General features: G+C 39.7%; 2 protein-coding genes across 6 annotated transcripts in view; both read left to right on the top strand.

The window, feature by feature from the left end:
- The window catches only part of LOC145441434 (uncharacterized), a 191,819-nt gene that overhangs the window by 41,156 nt on the left and 126,160 nt on the right, over positions 1 to 24,503 (top strand). The window contains exons 18-24 of the mRNA XM_080319297.1: positions 1,301 to 1,390; positions 2,324 to 2,419; positions 3,746 to 3,859; positions 5,475 to 5,633; positions 6,341 to 6,409; positions 7,695 to 7,796; positions 12,873 to 12,962. Coding sequence (XP_080175423.1) covers positions 1,301 to 1,390; positions 2,324 to 2,419; positions 3,746 to 3,859; positions 5,475 to 5,633; positions 6,341 to 6,409; positions 7,695 to 7,796; positions 12,873 to 12,962 — 720 coding nt within the window. The remainder of the gene's footprint in view (positions 1 to 1,300; positions 1,391 to 2,323; positions 2,420 to 3,745; positions 3,860 to 5,474; positions 5,634 to 6,340; positions 6,410 to 7,694; positions 7,797 to 12,872; positions 12,963 to 24,503) is intronic.
- The window catches only part of LOC145446717 (uncharacterized), a 69,068-nt gene continuing 66,768 nt past the window's right edge, over positions 22,204 to 24,503 (top strand). The window contains exon 1 of one of the 5 annotated variants that reach the window (XM_080325071.1): positions 22,204 to 22,771. In XM_080325071.1, coding sequence (XP_080181197.1) covers positions 22,732 to 22,771 — 40 coding nt within the window. In that variant the 5' untranslated portion in view covers positions 22,204 to 22,731. The remainder of the gene's footprint in view (positions 22,772 to 24,503) is intronic. The other 4 variants (XM_080325080.1, XM_080325089.1, XM_080325095.1 and 1 more) reach the window with 4 other exon arrangements.

The following is a 24,503-nucleotide window of genomic DNA, read 5'->3' as shown; positions in this document are numbered from 1 at the left end:
AATTACAATAACATTAGCCCAATCTTATCACGACTATATCAAAACCAGGATTAGGCTACACCGCTTAAATGCTCTGATATCAGTTCAATCTTCAGTAGATTTTAAAATATTCTATATAAAATTGTGGCACGTCAAAGGCCCACTAGCTGCAATATTATGACCCGACAGTTTTATGATGTCATGATGCATCCTCTCACATGATGTCTATAACTCATTAAGTAAAAAATTATGCCCGGTACAAAAACAATTTTATTCAAATATTTGAAATTGTGATTTTTTTTCGTGTCAAGCGTGAATAGTACAATAGGAAATTACATTTGCACGATGTTTGTGGAATACCTGTCGGCAAGGTCTCGTGAAATAAGGCCTACTTGGAAATTATGCATTGCATATCCCTATTATTGATGCTGCGGCCCGCGGCGTCACCAAAAACTGGGAAATTGACCCGCGAGCACATTTGAGTTTGAGACCTCGGTCTTAGAATGAACGTTTCGATGCATTATTTTCAAAATAAATGAAGCTTCGCACCCTTTCATATCATAGGGTTACCCTACGTCCTCCTTTAGGATAATTTGTCCTCCTTTTTATGTTTTTCAAAATGTCCTGCGAGGACGCCGAAAATCTCCTGCTTTTTGGCGAGTCGTCCTACGTTACAGATTTCACAACTAGGATACTGAACAGGTTCGACTGAAAATCTACATAAATGACGAGCAATAGCTAATATTGGAGTTCGAACGGGAAATTCGTGGTTTGAACGGAAGTGACAAATTTTTTTTAGTCAACATCTCCAAATTTAAGTAAAAAGGGCGTAAAATGGAGCCGAGCGAAATGAATGAGCCTATTTACTCAACTCCGCGAAATACGCTGTTTTCATAGTTGATCAACCCAACTTTTGTGATTTGGTAAAAATTTCCACCTTTCCCGATTCCAAAATATGGTGACCCTATCATATCAGCATTACAGTACCCAAATCATATGTCGCGCATAGATATGCAGTAAGTATATTCACGAAAATGATATTTATGGGAAGTACTTATCGAACCATACCGCTGTCATAGAAACCCGTAATGTCCTAGGATAGATAGTGTAACTGATCTTTTCATTGCGGTCGCATAGAATGAAGATACTTAACATTGCAATGCATTTCTTGAGTTATTACGTATCACTTCATAGTGCTCGATTTTACACACTAACATTTGGAGTAAATAAAACGTCGGTATGGCTACATTCGACGTCGTCCGGATATGATCTGATATCACAATATTGATATGAGCATGTATTTTGGTATGTATTTTGGCAGAGGATGAAATGATACCATTGCGGACGACCACACGTTTGTCGCCAACAGGGATAGAATCCGGTTCGTATAGGCGACCGGAGGAGAGAGAAGGTATGGGGAGGACCTGAACCGTTTTAAAAGCTACTGCACTTGGCAATTAAGGCCACTCTGAAATGTTCCGCGTTCTCTATGATCGCGGTGCGCGTACAGCAAGATGTGTAGGGAAATGTTGTGGAAGTGCCATTCTATAATTCATGGAGCATGCGATATAACCCGTCAGCATGTGTCAAGATGGTGAAGTAGTAGGCGTTGTTTTTCCAGTAGAAATTGTAGATACGCTGTAAATATCCAATCGAAGACAAGTGGAAATAATGGTTTCTAACATACTTAAGAGCTAATTCAGCGAGCAACCGATCGCATACCGTTAGCGGTTAATCGCAGGTGACTGCTTTAGTGCAAAATGACTGATTTCACAACAGATATGGCTCGAATTTCGAGAATATATATTCGGTTACAGTCATTCAGGGGCTCTTTCACCCGGTGTTAGACAATTTTACCCCTATTAGTGGTGAAAACATATTCAGTAAATTATTATGTCCTTTTGTTTTTCACAAGTGTGAGAAGTATATAATTTTTCCGAACAAACAATGTCGAGTAGGATAGGAAGCAGGCTATAGACATAGCCACTTGAATAGGTATGCAAGTATGCGAATGAAGTGCTCAAGAATAATATAGTAGAAGTACTTCGTTGCTGACCATACCTGGTTACTCCTTTCCCTATACTGCAAGAAAAAATTGTGTAAAATAACACTTGGGCTACTTGCTGAATGGGCAAGCTGGGGTGATTTTTCATAATATATCATCATCCAATTCTACTCTTAATCATTTAATTGAGTGTCGGGTCTTCATTTATACGACTTCCATTTGAAGTACTTTTCACGTTTAAAATCGCTACTTTTAATGCATGTGTGTAGGACTTTGCGGCATTGCTTCTTCTTCTACTCATTATTATCAACGCTGACTATAGCTTTACCATATGTTAAGCTTGCGAAGATTGTCCACCAATGCACCGGATTCTTTCGAGAAGGGATTACGAGACACCGGTTTGGGACTATACTAAAGGCGGGTCGTCGACGGAAGGTGAGATAACGGTAACTCTTCGACTGTACCAGCTGAGAATAGCACGAAAGATGCCTTGGTATTTTGAATAGAAACAGGGCATCTCGAAATTGTGATGGGTAATAAATCGTGCACCACATTGCGCCCAGGGCTAGTGTAGACTAATCTAATACAGAGCTCATTTCTGTGAAACGTTCACCATTCCTACGCAATCACACATCTTGGTGGCCCACACCAAAGATCACCGCATACTAGATATCTCTTTGAAAGACATCAAACATCGTCCAGATCAAATATTAGAGAAGACCCAGCTGCCTTATCGCGTCAGCATCCCTGTTAGTCTGCTAAAGATATTTCAAGTTTATTCTAGATCTAATAATGTAACGAGACTGGAGACCCGTACCTTGAGCAACAGAATTTATACGGGAAATTTCGAAGTTGCTTGGAATTAATGAACGCAGTTACCGACAGTGCTCTTCAACGCGTCTTCCGAATGGTACACCCGTCAAACTTTTCCAACAACGCTATACATCCAGTGTACGCGTTTTGTTCACTGGTAGCCGAGGCCGGAAGCCAATGGTTAATAGAACTCAACACTCTCTTCCGGTTCTACTATTTCGGTCTCGCAAGCTGGTGATGGTGATGACTGAAAAAAGTCGACACTATCGCCAGGTCCTACTATATCGCCTCCGTCTTAAAAGTTGCTTATTTCATTGTGTGCTAGTAGCGGTAACTGATATACATCACCCACACAAGTGATACACCATTGAAAATTCCGGTACACCCTAGATTGTACGATACAGCCGATTGAAAAGCACATATATACGTACACGCTATGTGCTCTTCAATCAGCGCGTTTCAACCGGAATTCTACTTATGCGGTGCGTCGTGATGCTGAAAGCTCGTGTGAATACTACGAAGACTATCTGAACAAAATTTAACGAAGTCAAACTGCAATTTCGCGAAATTCGGCAGTATGACAGAATCAAACAAACACCAGAAGTCGATTCCTTTAACGAGAAATCCGCAACAATCAAGTTATTGGTGTGATCTAGGCTTCTACTTGTAGAAATCGCAATTGACTTATGCATAAAATGTGTCATATCAATATTGGTCAAGTATATCGCTAACTGAAAACTCAATACTTAGTTCTCATTTGCATACTCTTGCCGTAATTACATACTGGGTTAGTTCTGATGTCACCGGTCCGCGAAATTTACTTATGTGATCTACCAGCCCGCAAAAGGCCGAAAAAACATTGTTTTGATTTGCTAAGTTACCCCCATGTCATAGTATAATTTGAATCCGTGCATTGTCGTGCGAACACTGGAAACAATCTCAATCCAGGCCGGAAGAAGGTTGCAGTTCAGCCGCCTCTGAAGTTCGTTCCCGCGGGTCTGCATCGTGAAGTGCCGTCGCGTGTGCAAACGACAGACGACGAATCCAGGAATCGTATAACCGGTAAGTGCATAGTTTGATTCAGTAAATGCGGCGTGAACGAGGCGAATAATGTGGACAATCATCACTATGTTGGTTTAATAGTTGGAATAAGTCTATTCCATGTAAGTATAAAACCACAGATTTTCAAGTTATGTCAACACTACAAGAAGGCAAGAAAATTACTCGGTCTATTAGTTCAAGAAGGTAGATTTACAGCACGTCGTGAGAAGCTACATACAGAGTTGTAACACTCATTTTCACGTCAAACACAAATCACTAACGATACTGCAGATAAGCGCATTTGTACTCACAGAATAATTAAAGATTACACCCATAAAAGGGATTCAAACGTATTTCTCAACGACAGTTTTTTTTTCACAGCATCAAAAGTGTGGAGCGTAACCGCTTGAGGTGTAAGTAGACAAAGTGGTGACTTTCGGCGATGAAGTCACTCTTTTGTGACAGCGCATTCATAAGATTGGTATCAGTCGAATCAAAATAATATTCCCTTTCATATCACCTCGCGTTCACTGGGAAATATAGAAACACGTACTCAATACTGTCATATTTCGGTGAGAAATAGGGGAGATGACGTAACTATGGATCAAAAATTGGAATATGATCTCTGGCCATAAAATCTTCCGCCGATAACAGCAGGTCTTTTGCTGGCTCAACACTGTCATGCAAGCTTTACCTATGGCGGAAATATGCTTGGATATCGGCACTTTTAAACAATATTTATGGACGTTAAAAATTTGTTTCTCGAACATATTATCTATCCCCACCCGGTGGGTCCCAAAGGCACACGGCCCGGGTCCAATGAGACATACCCTCAAAAAAACTGTGTTCAAATTTTTCTTGTTGTTTGATATAACCTAAGCTACAGTAAGATAAAGAAGAATGTTTGGTTGCAACCGTCAAAAATAATAGAATAAATAATAACTCAAATTTTTGCCATAAAATCACGTTTCAATTTAGGCTCGAACTTACAAATTTGAGGTACATATTGCCCGTATATCGGTATCTTCACTTCCAAATAGCTCGTTATTGCGACAAAACATCACAGGCAATTTTTGCATGAATAGTCTATGCCTGTAGGCATGTTTCAGTTGTTGCATGATTAGTTGGTGCAGCAATTTTGCTTGATTTGGCTATTGTATCATCGGTCGCCATCCTATAAATTTTATGAATGAATCGAAAAAAAGGTCACTCAGGGAGGGTATGGCATATGTGCCTTAATATATTCTGATACAAGCTGTACACTTCCATTTAAAAAATGTTTACTTTTTTGGCCGCGTTGAAGGTTACAAGGAAAAATATATGCGTCGATCAAAATTCATTTTACACCCCCATAAACTGAAACCTCTGTCAGAGACCCCGTAACTTGCGCACGTTAAAAGTTTTTTCCACGCGAGGAAAGATACAGCCAGCATGCCATTGTAGACAAATTCACGGAGTGCAATCATAGAATTATCATTGATATTGGCTTCCGCATTGAAGTAACCATACAAAGTTTAAAGTGGGTTAGTGGTGTCCAGTTTTGATGGTGTGCTCACCAAGTGTATAGTGCAATGTATCATTATTGTAGTATGTTTCTTTTAGCTGATATTAGTTAGGACGACGTCAATTTATTCAGGCCGCTGTAGAAGAACACTGACACGAGAATCAACGGCGTCTCAGTGGTCAACCGCGAAACGTGGGGGTTGCTCGGCACCGCTGAAGAGTCAATCCATGCGACCTGGACGACCGACGTCATTCGTTGTAGTGGACAGTAGTTCGTCAGAAGAAAACTCCGGTCAGTAATCAGCAATTGTTATTTCTCACGGGGGGGATTCGAGACCAGTTGTTTCCAGCGTATGTGCCACAGTTCTCACTGCTCGGTAGTTATGGCCTTACAATAAAGGAGAAAAAATAATAAAGGAGAAAAAATATTATGAGAGAGAACGCATGAATGGTTACTAGTTCAAACTCCTTCCATTTCTACCTAACCTTTTGAAGTTGCGTTTTGTTCAGTAGAAAGCAGGATTTTGGATTACCTTTACAAGTAAAATTGTCATACACCAATTACACCATATCACGGTAATTAACTGAAAGTGTTTTAAGACAATTCAGATATTTGTGGTATTTATTTCCTTTGTTCTTGAATAAGCACACCGCAATCGCGAAACCAACCACTTCCGATTAACTGCAGATATCTGCTCTTTGAAACCACTGAATTGTGTACTTGTACTTCTACTTTTGAACTGCTACTTGAAGTAGCGTTAAAGCATTTGGAACCACTACCTCTGGTCATAATGGGATAGAACTTGGTGGCGTTGTCCTGCCTCTACCTGTGTACAAACGCTTCTCAATATTGGTAATCCGCATGGATATATTTCAAGACGGGAATATTTACATATACATCTCACTTCATCTCATGCGCATGTATAATTGTATATATATCGAACTAGTGAGCGCCTGGCTATGCATGAAATCTCACACGTTGTGCGTTTTCTTTACCAGATGACTGGCTGAAGCGTCGAGATGCAATGCTGGGAATTACACGCACCAGGCGACCGTCCGAAATGGCGGGTAGGATATAGTCCTAAGTATTTATTTAGTTGTGGCGCTTTTCAGTAATTGAATACTGCATAAAGTTACGATTTTAACGGTGATACCATAGAGACCTAACTATATCAATATTTTAATCGTTCAGTGTTAACGAAAAACCTGGTGGATTTTCCGTTTTTTTTTTCTTCGTGAAGTATGATATGAGAATACTGTTTTGCAGCACTTTTTGATTCCATATTCAACATGTACCCCAGTGCCACTCGGTATAAATGGTTGCACTGAACCTTTATCTACTGCGAGACAATTAAAAACTGAACTGTCATTGCGTATTGCGTACCGCCAAGTGCGGAAAGATAAAAAGGATTGAATTCACACGCCACGAAATATAGGTCATGCCGAAAACAACCAAATGAATTTACAGTGCACGGTGTATTTAGACTGGTCATAATGAAAGAGATGAAACATCTAGGAAAATTTTGTGTTAGGTAGAAAATCGATCCATCGAAATATATGATAATATTGAATCTACACTTTGAAATTACAATAGGGTTCGAGAAATATGATTGCACAGGATAAACATTAAGAAGATATTACTCAAAATCGAATATGTTACTTCAGACATCGCGACCTTACTATTGAATCCAGCGTATCCAATACAGAATAATCTCCTTCTAACGTAGAGGCAGTTGATTGCAAAAGAATCTACCACAATAATATCACTACGGGTATGTCTTCTTTTATCCTTTGAAGGTGCGGCGCCGAGTTAATTGATTTAAATCAATGATTGGTTGACCAAGCACAATTCGCTGACTTAACTACATGTAGTGCTTCTTTCTTGTTATCATGTGATTATGGGCAAAGCTCACAAAAAGTCACTGAAGACTCGCAAATGAAAAGCTGAATATTTCGAGCAAATAAGTTTTGAAATTGGCAGGGTACATGCTCGTTTGGTGCTGAATTTCTTTTGATACTGCCAGCGCAAGGCGCAGTTGAAATGCGAAGTTAAAATGTAAAGAATTTCAATTTCAAGAAGGGGTAATGACGTGTAAAATTGTAATACATAAAAAAGTTAAGTTTCACAGTGTAGAACCTATCAATGTTCTTTTGTGAACCTCTTCAGTTTCACAGGCTCACACACAGAAAACGAACACGAACCTCACGTTCACACCATCCCTATAAAAATGTTTCGCAGCTTTACAATACTGAACTTCACCATGCCTAAATATTCTGAAAATCTAGTATTAGTTGAAAGCTAGTATATATTGCTATTGTCAAACATTTTACGTCAACGTATGATCTGATTCAGTTGGTGAAAGTAGCACTCTTCGACTGTCGCGTCATCCATCCGAGGATTCAGTCTCTGATGACCTACCAAGGCAGAGGCGGATCATTGCTGAGGAGAATCTCGGTCAGTTGCACTAACACTCGGTAGTCGCGCTGAACACTGGTATGCAGGGTTGTAATGACTCGAGTCATTTTTTAAAATGTGTTGAATGATTTCACTCGACTCGAGTCAATTTTTTTATTGACTCCACTTGAACTCGAGTCATTGTGCAGACCTCAAACCAATTTATATGACCCGAAACTAGGACGGCCAAGACATACATCTCAATGTACCTTTGATGAATAGTAAACAACATTATTGGTACATCGTCTATCAGTCCTGATACTTGGACAATAGGGACCGAAACTGTTACAACCGAGTAAAATACTACATTATGAATTCGAGCCATTATATTTCACTAGAGCTGATTGAAACAAGTGGGTTGAACCGGATTGAACTGAAATCTGATCTATGAACATAATGACTTGGACTCGTATTCGATTCAAAACAATATGACTCCGACTCGGCCCTCTACTAGCTCATTTGGATTCGGATTTGACTAGATGGTGAATTGGAAATGACTCGTCTTGACTCGAGTCAAAACTATAAAAGTATGCGGTAAAATGTCACAAATTTGTGTTACAATTACAATGTGCCTGTGAGGTAAATATTTGATGTGAGTAATATCTCATGGCGTCATATGATGGGGGACGCACTTGGTACCTTCGACATATTCACTCGTGAACTGGGCTTATATTTACTCGCTTTTATAATCGTCGCTACTTTGACGCTTTGAAACTTGATCGACAACTTTTACGTTTTTTCGGTTTTCAACGTTGCTGATCACGAATATCACATTGGTTTTACCAGATTGGCTATAGAAAAAAAAAGATTTATACCCCTAAAAAGGGTAAAATCACTGTATTTACCCTTGACTATTTCACTTGGTGAAAAGTATTTTTTAGATTCTTCTACTCTTATACTGCGCATAAATGAACACTCATGTCGTTCTCAGTTATTCAATCAATATTAACATGACCTGATGCGAGAACTTTGTTTGTTAAAACGCAGTCTGTTAAGCCTAAAAAATTTACTTTTGCACAATGCAAGCATATTTTCTCCTGTACCAATTCGTCATCCTACCAAGATGAAAGAGGAGTATAAAGCTATCAAGTTTGTCCCTGGAAAGCTTAATTAAAATACTCATATGCGTCTCATCTCTTGATACATTTTCTGATAATATTGTTGATTAGAGGGAATGGAAAGGGGAAAGGTTCCACCAATACATCAAAACAACTTGAGAAAGATATCAGTGGAGATGCGACGAACATATTATAGCAGACTATTGCTGGAACCTTTCGAAAAAATCCCCTGAATTGCTCAAAACCGAAAAGAGTACAAGAACCAATTTTGTTTCAAGATAGGTCATCAATACTATATTCCAACTGATTATTTTAAATTTAAAATAGATGGTTGACATGAAACTGATTCTATTAATGCAACGTTATTTTGAGTATTTTAGGTAAATACTTATTTACACGATTGAAGTTTATTTATGCACATGATATCCGTGAAAGTCTCTAATTATGATAAATCTTATACCCCAAAATATAATTATGTTGTTGTATTTTAATTTAAAACCGTCTTAAGCGTGTCAAAACAAAAAGTAGATTGAATTTGTGAACTTTATAGTACGACTGAACCAAATTTTTATCCAAGTTATCTCCAAAAATCGAGCCAATATGAAAGACTAAGGTCATCTTCGGAATCAGTGCCCTTCAGAACCCCCAAAACCACTCTTACTCTGTCGGCCTAAAAATAGGTGTTGACCAGTGATAATATTGTTATTTGTACTGATTCAAGCCGAATAGGTCGAGCCGAGTTCGACTACCATTATTATGTACTTGTACATGGCACGAAAAAGACACATGTATCACTTAAAACAAAGGTCTCAAACACGCGGCTCGCGGGCCGCATGTGGCCCCCGAGAGTATTTTGTGTGGCCCGCGACGGCATTTTGGAATTTCAAGTATTTAACGATATAACCAAGTGAAATCTCAAGAAACTTGTTGTTTGTTTCTTTATCCGTGTTATTATCGGTGGCGAGTAAGGTAGTAGTACGCTCTACAGCAGGGGTCGCCAACTCAAAATGGGTCGCGGGCCATTTTTCAAAATTATTAGAGGCCGCGGGCCGCATGACTTCAATATCGAGATTAACATTTCCAACGCAGCTTAACAACCACGTATGATAACTCTACGTAAGTACAATGCTGTTCTCTTTTACATGGGCGATGGACATAGTAACCACAAAATGCATAATATTTTATTGAACAAACACAAATACAACAACAAATATAATTTTCATCAATTTCATTATATTTTGAACTATGAGCTGCGCACGATACCTGACAACACCCTGTAGCATCTAAAACAAGAGTGGCCAAACTTTTTGCTATCACGACCGCATTTCGATTACTCATGTAGATCGCGGCCGCATTCTGGTGCATGGTGGTAGTAAACAAACTGGGGCCAAATATCTACGTTAAACTCACCATGTCCATTGTTGGTACATTACGGACAAATGTATTTACTCATGTTGTGAAGAGCGACAGGGATGCGCACTGTAGTCGCGCGCAGCGCGAAAATTTTATCATGTTCATGAGTGAATTTAGTCATTTGATATCAATATAGGTTCACTTCTTACTATCAAATATTCATCCTTTCTCGGCCCATGCGATCAGATTCCCCGGAATAGTTTGTTCAGGGGGTATCTTCAAAAACCTGGAGAAGTTAATAATGCTGTGTTGCATCTTTGGGTGGGCCAATTCTCATTAGTCCCCTATATGTTGCATGCAGTTATTTCTTGACCTCCCATTAGAATTGTCGTTATAGTGGAAATATATTGGATTCGCCCAAACGCAGGCTTACCAGAAAAAATCAATCCGGGATGAGGAGAACACGATTAAAAATTGGTATTTCTCTGTGGAGCGCGTCATTTTTCTCTGCTGTTCGCATCTGTACTATGGGACTCAGATTACAAAGGACACTACTGTATTAAAATCCAAAGGCAGCTCACATTGCAGCGCGCATAGCGCGAAGGAAAGTTCAAGAATAATTCAAACCTTAGCGAGTCAATTCGTAAATTCAATTTGCATAATATTAACAGCCGCCAACACATCCTAATTGAATCGAGTGTCGACGGCTGCATAATTGTTATTCCTCCATAGAATGATATTACCATGCCGAGCCGAAGGAAAAGTGATATTGGGCACAGTAAAATGGCTTGCTTTGAACAACAACAATATGTTTAAACTGAAATCAATTTCGGCATTTCGAAATGGTTTACTGAGCGGTCTTCCAAAATTTCTCCAAATCGGGCCACGTGTTGGTGACCCCTGCTCTACAGCTACAAAACCAATGAATTCTTCGCCGATTATACATTTCTATATTCCAGGGGTTCTTAACCAGGGTCCGTAGACCTAATAGGGGTACGAAGCACCACATCAGGGTTTACGAGATGCATATGGATGGAATTAGGCCTATATGCTGTGGAATATTTTCTTTGCCAATTTATTCAACTGGATTATAGTATTCGCGCTACGCGCGATTTTTGTGAATGGGCTTTCTGATTTTTAATATAGGTGCCATCAGAAATTGTGATGAAAAGGGGCAGGGGCTACGAAAAATCTTATTGGAAGCACGAGGGGTACGATCGCTAAAAAGCAATGCCATTACCATGGCTCGATAATGATTATATTTAGGTTGTTCCAATAATATTCGAAGGCAAAATCTAACGCTGATTTAATTTGCCTTCGGCAATTAAAATTACATTAGCCCATACTTATCACGACTATCAAAACCAGGATTAGGCTACACCGCTGAGATGCTCTAATATCAGTTCAATCTTCAGTAGATGTTAAAATATTCTATATAAAATTTTGGCATGTCAAACGTCCACTAGCTGCAATATTATAACCCGACAGTTTTACGATGTCATGATGCATCCTCTCGCATGATGTCTATAACTCATAAAGTAAAAAATTATGCCCGGCACAAAAACAATTTTATTCAAATATTTGAAAATGCCTTTTTTTCTTTCGTGTCAAGCGTGCATAGTACAATAGCAAATTACATTTGCACGATGTTTGTGTAATGCCTGTCGGCAAGGTCCCGTGAAATAAGGCCTAGTTGGAAATTATACATTGCATATCCCTATTATTGATGCTGCGGCCCGCGGCGAAACCAAAAACTGGGAAAAACCCGCGAGCACATTTGAGTTTGAGACCGCGGTCTTAGAATGAACGTTTCGATGCATAATTTTCGAAATAAATGAAGCTTCGCACCCTTTCATATCATAGGGTTACCTTGCGTCCTCCTTTAGGATAATTTGTCCTCCTATTTATGTATTTCAAAATGTCCTGCGAGGACGCCGAAAATCTCCTGCTTTTTGGCGAGTCGTCCTCCTTCACAGATTCTACAACTAGGATACTGAACAGGTTCGACTGAAAATCGACATAAATGACAAGAAATAGCTAATATTGCAGTTCGAACGGGAAATTCGTGGTTTCAACGGAAGTGACGACTTTTTTTTAGTGAACATCTACACATTTAAGTAAAAAGAACGTAAAATGGAGCCGAGCGAAATGAATGACCTTTTTTACTCAACTCCGCAAAAGCCGTTGTTTTGAGATTTGATCAACCCAACTTTTGTGATTTTGTAAAACTTTCCTCCTTACCCGATTCCAAAATATGGCGACCCCCGATTCCAAAATATGGCGACCCTATCATATCAGCATCGCAGTACCCAAATCATATGTCGCGCTTAGATATGCAGTATGTTGTATATTCACGAAAGTCATATTTATGAGAAGTACTTATCGAACCACACCGCTGTCATAGAAACCCGCAATGTCCTAGTATAAAGTGATAAAGAATTGAAAAATATTCTTTGATAAAGTGTAACTGATCTTTTCATTGCGGTCGCATAGAAGGAAGATACTTGATATTGCAATGCATTTCTTGAGTTATTACGTGTCACTTCATAGTGCTCGATTTCACGCACCAACATTTGGAGTAAACAAAACGTCGGTATGGCTACATTCGACGTCGTCCGGGTATATTCTTGTATAACAATATTGATATAAGTATGTATTTTGGCAGAGGATGAAATGATACCATTGCGGACGACCACAAGTTTGTCGCCAACAGGGATAGAATCTGGTTCGTATTGGCGACCGGAGGAGAGAGAAGGTATGGGGAGGACCTGAACCGTTTTAAAAGCTACTGCACTTGGCAATTAAGATCATTCTAAAATGTTCGCGTTCTCCATGATCGCGGTGCGCGTACAGCGAGATGTATAGGGCGATGTTGTGGAAATGCCATTAATTATTGGAGCGTGCGATATAGTCCGCCAGCATTTGTCAAGATGGTGAAAGGGTAGGCGTTGTTTTTTGAGTAGAAGTTGAAGATGCGCCGTATATTTCCAATCGAGGACAAGTCGAAGTAATGGTTTCTAACAGACGTCAAAGCTAATTCTGCGGGCAACCGATCGCATACCGTTAGCGGTTAATCGCAGGTGACTACTTCAGTTAAAAATGACTAATATCACTACAGATATGGCGCGAACTTCGAGAATATATATTCGATCAGTCATTCAGGGGCTCTTTCACCCGGTGTTAGACAATTTTACCCCTATTAGTGGTGAAAACATATCCAGTAAATTGTTAAGTCCTCTAGTTAAACAGAAGTGTAACAAGTATATAATATTACCGAACAAACAAAGGAAGCAGGCTATAGACATAGCCACTCGAATAGGTAATTCAAGTATGCGAATGGAGTACTCAAGAATAATGTAGTACAGTGCTTTTCAACCTGTGTGACGGTTCGCACTAGCGCGAATGAAAAAAATTGCAGTGCGAATGACGAAGGTAGTGCGAACAGTGCGAATGAAAATCCGGATCAAGTGCGAATGAAAATCGTGATTAATTGTTAAATTTTCTGACTTGGAATAATTCAAATAAACCTAAACGGAAATTTAGGATCAGTGTAACTTTTGTAGTTGCGACGCAATTGTAAAAACTTTATACGACGTAGCTCTTACAAGCCGTAGTGAATTAATATTCTCACACTATAATTATTACGTAACCAAAAGCCTGGTTTGGAAGCTGGTGTAGTGGAAACAGAGATCTCTACAATCTCTATAGTGGCAGACATACAGTATATCAGCCCTTCAGAGCCTGTGACAGGATGGAAAAATGATGTCAGATTGACTGTCTGCTTTCTTTCGCTAAACAATCATCATATTTTCGTAATAACTGTTCGATTAGCGCGAGGTACGAGGATGGTAGTAAATACCATCATTACAGACTCACCTTTGCAAGTTTACTGTGACGTAAATTTTCACCCCTTGATGGGGTAAAGTATAATTTTCGGTCGACACGGTGCAAGAGCTATCTGTTAACAATATGTATCCAATATTTATTGAATTTATTGCAAAAAATCCTGTGATCGTTTTCATATATCCAAGGTCAATGTGTTGGGTGTAGCCAATAAGCGAGACGCACATTAAATGTGGCTTTATCATGAGAATTCATGGTCAGATTTGTCCGACTTTTTTTTCTTCTGGAAAACATGGTCGAAGAGCGTTGGGATGGACTTGTGTAGGGGTGTGCAACGAGCGAGTTCAGGCCTATCAGACTCATTCATTTCGAGGCCAACCCCTCTGCGTCGGGGCACATGAAGCCGTAAAGTTTTGGCGAACAAACCGCTGATAAAATGCGGTTCCAAAAACATATGCGGCGACAAAACCTCGGTCTAAAAATGACCGATACTGGATGGCCTAACCTTTCGAGATGGGTTGGATATGCTCCGTTTTCGGCACGGAATAGTCGCGTTCTTGCAATCTGAGTAGACAATAGTACAACTGCAAAACTCATAGGAATTTAATTCGTCCTAATTTGAAATCGCGTGCGTCAGACATGTGTTGTAAGCTGTGTTGGTTAGAATTGTGATGCGCGCGTTCTGTATGTCATACATGCCCGTAACATCGTAGCATACAACTGTGATATTAAAAATAAATTCCTTTTCATGGGTGAGGCTCGGGTCGCGAGATGCCACAAAAACTCGGATTTTGGTGGTAGTCTTAAAGCTGATTTACCGTTATTAAACTGTAATGAATCCTCAAGTTAGATTGGGTTAAAGAGTAGCCTAGAACACACAGTATCATCAAGTTTTTTTGTTTTTGGGGTATTCATGGTGTTTGTCGACTAGTCCTACTATGGTCATTTACACCAGGCACATATTCTGCTTATTTTCCGTAACTGCCGGCTTATAGCACGGCCCACCTCTAGGCTTTTCTAAGACACCGCTGACGCGGATGAGGTGGCGAGGAGGAGCCTAGGTAAACCTCTAACACTGAGGTATCGGAATTCGGAAGTCGACCTCGATCGGACTCGAACCCGCAGCCATTGGTGTGGCAGACACAGTATTGTGAGTTATTTGCTCTTCTCAAAAACTAACGAGACAGTAGTTGGACCAACGTATCATCAGGTAGCGAGCTCTAATATGCCTAGGCCTACTCTCCTTGATCATTTTGCACCTTATGCTCCAATGACATAAGGCAAAAGCCTCAACACAAACATGTAGGTTTTTAATCCTTTCGACAAACTGGAGCCTCGCGGGACCTTTAATTGTGTCAGCTCTCAAAAACGATTTCTGCCAGCAAGCATTTTCACTCGCGAAAAATACGCTGTATTTTGGATAGGAGTGCAGAACAGATCTTAAGACCTGGCCATCCAAGCACTAGTAAACGTTCTTGTACAATACCCAACAACTTGTTTTGCCAAGAAGGGTTTCAATGAAATAACTTGAAGCAAAACGAGCGAGAAAAGTTGCCTTTTTAATGATACATTGATAGCTTAAGCTACATAGCTATCCAATTTGTTGCACATCTGAACAAAATGTTGTTAAGTGAGCCTATCTTCATCTTCTTTTTGTATAAAAATTTTCGATTAGTTTGTGCGGATGAAATTTATTTTACAAAAAAAGTGCGAATGGAGATCAAAGAGGTTAAAAAGCACTGATGTAGTAGTACTTCGTTGCTGACCATATCCGGTGATTCCTTTCCCTATACTGCATGAAAAAAATTGATAAATAACACTTGCTCGACTTGCTGAATGGGCAAGCTGGGGTGAATTTTCGTAATATATCATCATCATCATCAGTTACAGCGGCCGTTTTGCCAAGGTTCATTACTGGATTTTTTCTATGAGATTTTCAACCATAAAAGCAATGAGAAGATATCCACATAAGTAGACTACTACATCCTACTACAACCTACATCTCAATCGAAAGTGTAATAAGGGAATGTTGACAGAAAACCTTCTCAGAGGTGAAAGTAGAATGTAAACTTAACCACTAGAGCATGCAGTGCAGGTAGGCAAAACCAGACTCGAGATCAGGCGTTTCCAGCGTATGTGCCACAGCTCCTACTGGATACTTCTGCCTTTACAATAAAGGAGCACAGATATTCGAAGAGAGGGCTGGAGTGGTTATGTACTCCTACTCCTTCCAATTCTATCTACGTTTTACAATTTGGATATTGTACAGTAGAACGAAGGGATTGGGAATACCATTACAAATGAAATGTCATACTGTTTTTTTACCAGTGACTACCCATTTAAATTGATATTTCCCTTATATTTACTGCAAGAATGATGACATAACCGATCACTTACTGACTTGTCCAGCATGTTGACTTGTTTTGGGCAATATAATCTATTCCAAAGGTACACCGTGTAGCTATATGACCGCGTGTGTACCTTGATATCTTGTCATAGCACGACGCATGATACCGTATACAATTTGCGACTTGCAGATGTTCCCGGAATCCGAACGCGTAAACACGAAATGTCACGGTCCGAACCAAGCGATTCGTCTGTGGAAACCGAGCTTTGCCGTATAGAAGAGGGACCAAATCCAGATAACTATGCTGCTAGTCCAGATTTCCACACAAGGCCAAAAAATACCATAGGTTCTACACCTGCTGGACTACGTAGCAAAAATAAAGAATCCGACGACATTGGTGAGGCAAATTGTTGTGCGTGCTGCCAGTCGAATATGACTTTCAATAATCGATTGAATTGCATTTTTGGATATTCGTCAGGGGTGATAAAATTATGACAGCAATTTTGCTGCTCAACTAAAATTAATATACTATTTCATGTTAAAGTTACAAGTTGAAGTAGAAGTAAATAGGTCTGATAACTATACTGCTGTAATTTCAAAATGTTGATTGCAGTGGTTCCGAGCCTTTTTGGATGTCGGAGCCGCGTTTCAAACTTGTAGAGTACTTGTGAAGCCGGATGAAAACACTGGAGTACTTATAATGACAATTTGAAGGCAGCAAGCTTACCACTAAATCCCATCATGCAGCTAATTAAAAAGCATGCTCATTGCACATAGACTGCTATAGATTTTAGCATTGATAGACGCACATTTGCGTGTGCTATGCATTGAGATGAACCGAAAATGCATATCGTTACTACGGCATACCATATTTGTCGTTATATCATAGCTCTCTTCAGGCATTAAAGCACTTAAATGCACAAGTTGGAGGGGGATAATGCGCTGAGCCTATTTATAATATTGCAATTTGAACTTGACTATGAGCCATGCGTTTGACGCTAGTCTACAAATAAGCTCTTCCTCCGTTTCAGATAATCCTTGAGCGCAATTATAATTTGGATTGGATTTATCTATTTTCTGGGAGATTGAAATGTCGTGTGGCGAATGGCGACAAACTTTATTCAGATCTGTCAGAATAATGTACTTATGGTTACTAAGTTATCTTGAATCAAGTGAATCGTTGGTTGTGAAAGAAAATTTTCGAATCACGCCATTGCATAAATTGGTATTTTTTCTGAATTTCCAGTTGGAATCGGATTAGGATTGGACATGGACTTGAATATGAAAAAGTTATGGTTTAGGATTTGGATTTGGATTTGAAGGTTCGGCTTTGGATTGGATTAGGACATAGAAATTTCAAATCCGCTCATCTCTGTGCCAAATGCAACTGTGAGAGACGCGGTAGGGAATCACTGATCATTAGCCATTTCCAAGACTTACCTGAAGTTGAAATGGAAATATGAAGGTATAAAAACCACTGGAGTGAAATAGCTTCAAAAAGTAAATTTCGCATGATTTTACCAGTTGATCAGAACTACTTGTCGAATTTACAGTTCGCATCGTGTCGATACACGCATAACTACTCAGAACTAAGGTTTTCAAACATACTTTTTCAGATTTCAACGAGAAGACGTCAGTCTGGATGATCTCCTGTGCTATCGTCGTTTGCAGCATAACAATTCTATTTTATTCCGTCCTGGAGGAAGACACTGACACGTTCGATATCTGGACGTCAGTTTTATTATCTTGTTTCGCAATATCAATATCCATTTTTACGTTATTATATTCGATTACGGAGTGAAAAAGTGCAGTGCAATGAAAATTCATACGTGCCTGTTGCAATTTTATTATGAAACTAATAGTATTTTATACAGTTTTCTTAGATCGAATAAAATTGAATGCATATTGAATCACCGGATGCTTGGGTGTAGTCGGTTACCGTAGTTTGTAGTAAGATATCTTACGAGTTATAGATGTGATGAGATACAGTAGTTGCAGTACCAGAGTAGCAAATGACACATATGCATAGAACTGACACATATGCATAGAACTAAGCGTAGAATCACCTGACGCACGGAAAACAATTATTGATACAGCAGGTATACCATCGCATATGGTACGCTAACGAAGTAGGCTACTTGCTGTACCGACTCGGATGTTGGTAAAAAAAACCCATAAAACAATAGATTTCTTGCTGCTTCACTAAATAACGCTGAACTACGTCGGAGCTCCCCCAGAAGAATTTACGAAGGTTTGAGGAGCTATAATCGTACGGATCCGGGCGTACTTAAAGTTGCATTTAAAACAAATATCAATTTAAAGCAAACATGTTTAAAACAAGTTTTCCATTGTTGTTTCAAGTCATGAGTACACGAATATCCTATTGTGACGTCATAGTTAATTGACAATGACAATTGAAAATATAAGGAAAATTCTGGAATCAATGAGGGGATAGCAGATGTTTTCAAATCTTGAGTTGATTATTAAAATTAAATGGTATTGACATCAACTCTGTCTTGCTAATACATGGGCCATCTCTGACAAAACACGAGGCAGTTCAGCGAATGGTAGTGTTTATGGTAAATGAATAGTTAGTTTGCGGATGTAGCAGTAACTCAGCCTCCTGCCACTATTGAACTGTGTCTCAAACATTTTACGATGGCGTAGCACTAATTTATTTTTACTATTTAGGCTACTGCGTACCGTCTGGTTTACAAGTAACTTATTTTACGCAACGACACTTGCACTTACCGCGTATTGACGTTAATACTGTACCATAACACCACGCAGCAAGAAAACACAATGTCATTTGATAGATGAAGCGTTTAGTAAGTACAAGCTTTTCAATCCGGGTAATAGCATTTATGAATAATCGCATATTATGTCCAGGCTCAATTAGAAGATTCCAGCTCCAGAACTCAACGGTCAAGGCCGAGAACCCTTGCTTACTATCCACTGTCAATGAAGGAGTCACGGCTAGTTTTTTTCTGCATGCTTCGAATCAATATGTCATTTTATGACGCTTAGGAATTAGTCTGTTAGCCCTAATGTAGCCTTCAATCTCGATTGTTTTTTTTTATGTAGTCCAGAGGTGTCAAACATGCGGCTCGCGAAGCAATTCTGAGTAGATTGAAAAAATGCGCATTTTATCAAGCACATCGGTAACAAATGTTGAGATGTTTGAAGAAATACTTCCATTCAATAATCCTCCAGGACTGCAAATGTCGAGCATGTTCGCAGGCCACAACCATTTCCGACTGCGGTGATATGGTTTCACTCTAGTTAGGCTACCACTAGGAACAAGTCGAAGACATTGGCACCCAATTTCGAGAAGGCATAAAAGTGCACATTGAGCCAAGTTTTACGGAAAATCAACCAAAAAGTTCTTATTCACAGAAGTGAAAACGCCAAAGCGAAAACTTTATATGCGGTTTCATGAAGAATATATTATAGTCACTCAAATCATATAATTCGAGTATGTGTGGTCGAACTGCTGTGTTGCTTCCGACTCAAAAGGTTCCCCAAATCCAGAGACAAATTAATCGTGATTTAAACCAAATTCCGACGTCCCCGCTTGAATGACCAAAGCTAAGGGAGGTAAGAAGTATGCCGACTCATATCGCCGTTACCGCCACCGTTTTAGCCACTGGTTTTCAAGCTTTTTTAGACACGCCCCCTTTATCGTGACAACGCAAGATATTAAAGAGAGAAATCAGACTGCTGGCAGTCCCACCAGATAGTCTAATGCAGGGGTGGACAATTATTTTCCTCCGCGACCCAAATGAGAAAAATAAATATGTTGGCGGGTAGAGTAAAATAATTTAGCTATATATTCTTCAGCGTATCAATGTTATTTCTAAATGACATTGTTAATAAATGCTGCTCAGTGAATGTGCTGATACTAGGTAATGAGAAAGTGACGGGTAATTAAAAAACAGTGTTAAACATGATACATTTTAGCTATACACGTTCTTCTATTGAAACTCTAAAACAGTGGTTCGCAAACTTCTTTAGGCACGCCTTCCTTTATGATAGTGAACAATTTCGCGCCTATTAGGCGAAATATAACTCGTAAAAATCAGATCTACTCCGTTATGGAAAACCTTCACTCAGGGGTGTTAAACATACAGCCCGCGGAGCAAGTCAGTAGATTGGAGTGTCGTGTATAATCCAGTACATTTTTACCAAATTTTGAAATATTATAGTAAGAAATACTTCCCACAAAGCAGCAAATTTCAAGATCCTAGGCCATGTTATATTCATTCGACAGCGGTGTTATGGTTTCGCTCTAGTCACCATCTGGAACAAGTTGGTGACACTGACGTCCAATTCCTAAAACTCAAAGACATACACACTGGTAACAATGCGCACAAAAGTAGTTATTCGCGAGACAAAAACAAAACAAAACCCAACTGTTATACGCAGGTCTCTTGAAGAATATAATAGTTACAAAATAGTGTAATTCAAATCTATTTGGTCGCACTGCTGTATCAATTCCAATTCAAAAGGTCCCTGTTAGACAGAGAAATCCTAATCACGATGAATGATAATGGGCCAAATTGTAAAGTTCTCGTTTACAGTTAAATCTCTTGTTTTATCCACAACGCTTATGCAGAGTTAGCACCAGATTACCACTAAAACAAAAGGAGCATAGATGTCTGCTAACTTATTCCGTCGTTATAGTCAGTGGTTTAGCGGTTGAATTCAAATTTCTAATCTTCGAATTTTTGCCAAAAACTTCCGTTGTTTGCTAATACAAGTGTTTCAAGAATACGTAATGTATTGAAATATATTATTAGCCTATGTATACAGGAGTGATAATAAAGTAATGAAGCGAAAAGCAGGGGCGTGCATTTTTAGGAAACATCTTGGAACCATTTGATTGGTGCGGTCAGCGATCGGTTTGAAGGTTTGAATCAGGCCCGCGACGCAAGTTGAGTTTGACACCCCTGCTTAACTGATAATAAGGTTTACGTTGACGATCCACAATTCCGAATACATTCTTAAGGTTGACGGCCGATTGGATTTCAATGAAAGGAACGTCAAGCAACAAATCAGGCGTAAGAGAAGTATTTCCTTGTCATCTCCGCGAGTATAGGTTAATTTAGATATCGAACCGTTTGGTCATTTACATCCCTGTTAACATATATGCGGAGCATACTCGACAGTCGCACTGAGATATGCAATAGAATACACACTGCAAACGAAGATCCTTTTATATCGTCGATTTCCGTCATAGCGTATGGTGCTAATCAGACAGACGCTGCTTTGTGTTACGCAGTCTTTCCTTTGCGTCCACCTTAGTGGGTGAACAAGAGTGAGGTACACCCATTGTTATTGAGATATGTCTCCGGGGTAGAATGGATTCCGTTATCGTGTTACAGCTCACTAAAATGCGAAAAATTAGTGGACGTAAGTATAGCTGACTTCACGCCCTGGGATATATCTCCACAAGATTTGGTTCATTTTACTCGTTTTCATATATTGAAGTAGATGCGAAAGCAAACGTTGTTACCATTTGGTACCCTACCTATGGTGGAGATCTGGTAAATGACCCTATCTCCCGCCCACGTATTAACAGTGCATATGACCCTCTTGCACACACAAGACTGGTTGGCAGGATCTGATTTCGTAGCTTATACCTTCGTCCATTCCTTGACCTAATGACCCGTTCATTCACGATCGCTAAAGGTGTTAACTACCGTGTAGCTGTGTCATCACTCGCAGATGGGATTGGCTAATTATTATTTTCCGTTTATAGCATCACTGATCGTGTGCCTGCCGTTTTGTCCAGACAAGCCGATCGGTGCACCTCAACGTGCGTTGTTATTCTATGCAGGTGGCTTGATACTAATATCTTGCTACATAAATGAGGCTTAGTTTACCTTGGTGACAGAGGGAAAATTTCTAAATTATCGTTAGTGGAGTGAGGACAATTCCGTGGAAGGATCACAACTAGACACTGGACAGACATCAGGTATACACAAGCATTTGTATAACTGACGAAGGAAGTAATCGACTGTCGAACTCATAGACCAACTCTCTATCGATTCAGGCCTTCTGAGCAACTAATCCTGTTAGTGCCGCATGTTAACCATCCGGTATATAACATAGAGTAATTTGGAACGTACACGCATCGATGGACAATGGTTGGTAATTACGTAATGTAGAGCTGAATATCCATTTGGCAGTATTTTTATGTCCCCTGAACTATGTGAGATGTCACAGAGTTGAGAGCTGACTGTTATTCTTTTGCTTGAAGAGGTATTAACTTATTTTATTTACCGTACTGCGTACTTTCGTGAGAATTTGTGGAGGCATTGACGTTAACGTCATGGCAGAAGATCCAATGTCTGACGAGACTTACTCGTCAGGTAAGTACACGTTTTCTATTTGAAATGAATGTCCCTATCCCTCTCTCGTATATATCGATGCACAGAGCAATATTTTGTTTTATCCATTGAGGGTTTTCTGCTGGGGAATACCCGTTATCGCCAATAATGTGTTGTGATTTCAATTTCATGAAATATCTCAAGCTTACATTGCGTGTGTATAGCGCACGTTTCAGTTTGCTATGATGGCAGTCGTTGGCGCGGTCGTGTGTACGGTGGATATGTGTCAGATGCCACCCGTTGAAAAAGTTCAGGCTGCCGCGAAAAAGTGCCCAATGTCAAATAGTCTGGGGGTAGGTTTTTTATGTAGCTAGATTGGTTACGTTTCGAGCCCATACGGCACTAACTACACACGAATGAACGTATGGCGAATTTCCACATAAATGTTTTGAAAAAATATCTTCGATAACTTATATTATTTTCGCGCTACCCGCAATTTGCCGTGTGGTATTTGCTATTGCTTTGTGAATTCCGATACCGCATTCGTATGAATTGAGTTTCGCCAACGCCATTTCTAATGTGAATGAAGGGTTTGCGACTACTATAAAGAGTAGTGGACCCTCCACCAACTATACAGAAACCCGTAGTGTTGGGGATATTAGAAGATCTATATTCAACTAATCGGCACGTGAAAACAGATTGTTCTGGATCTGCCTCCAAAGGTCAAACTTCCACCGACTATACGTGGAGACGGATCTTCTGGGAGCCATGTCGAAACATTGACCCGTTTTAGTGAATTCACCAGCGATCAGAGTTTAGTTGTAGAAAATTTCATGTTGATATGTCCTCTTTTTTCGGTTCCTAAAATATGGGGGTGTTAACCGGCGCTGAGCTGGAGAAGAGGGCGACGAGTCGAATAAGATTGGGAACCACTGACATAGCATGAGCTCTTGTATCAGAATCATTAAAATATTTCACTAAATTCAATTTCAATGTCAACTTCGTAGTCATGCCATGTGGTGGCTTTTGGAATGGGCGAGGTGGGCGGTCTCCCAGAACCCCTTTGGTTTAAGCGCATTTTCTTAGGTTTATAGCCAATAAATGTGGAAATCCGTGTACGAATCAAGAAGATGAGTCTGTACGGACGGGTCAATCATCAAATTCCTGCGTTTGTTAAAAAAGTACCACATCGCGATAATCACCAAGGCACTGCACACGGTAGAGCAGGGGTGTTTAACTCAAATTGCCTCGCGGGCCGGATTCAAACCTTCTTATTGCTCGCGGGCTGGATTATTCAAATGATTGAAATTCCATATCCTTGTTTTTTTCTCGATCCCTCAATTATCAGGCCTACACAATAAGATATTAAATTATAACGGATCATAGGGTTCTACTCTAGAAACAGCTTTTATTAGCGAACAATGGAATTAGCAAAATTAAGATTATAGCTGGTTAAATATGGCAATAAAAACAGCTATAAAAGTAGCTATAAGGACGATATAGGCCTACCGCATCAGTATGCGCTTTATGAGGAATACGAAGGATATATTGAAGCTGGTTCATTACTATTATTACTCGATTCGGGTTTCTCCGTATGCAGAGGTTCTGGTAAGACATAAGCGAAATTGGGAGTGCGTCCACAGATATTTGATATATGTTTTTGTGTAACAAATCTCCATGTAATCTGCATATACCGGTTTCTCACTATGGCGGTTTCACTTCTGTGAATAACTACTGTTTGGTCCATTTTCCCGTAAAACTCGTGATTGAGTGT

Source organism: Botryllus schlosseri, chromosome 1 (genome assembly GCF_051294905.1).
Source record: "Botryllus schlosseri isolate E-star chromosome 1, Bs_hap1, whole genome shotgun sequence".
Classification (NCBI taxonomy): domain Eukaryota; kingdom Metazoa; phylum Chordata; class Ascidiacea; order Stolidobranchia; family Styelidae; genus Botryllus; species Botryllus schlosseri.
This window is presented reverse-complemented; position numbering and strand designations above follow the sequence as displayed.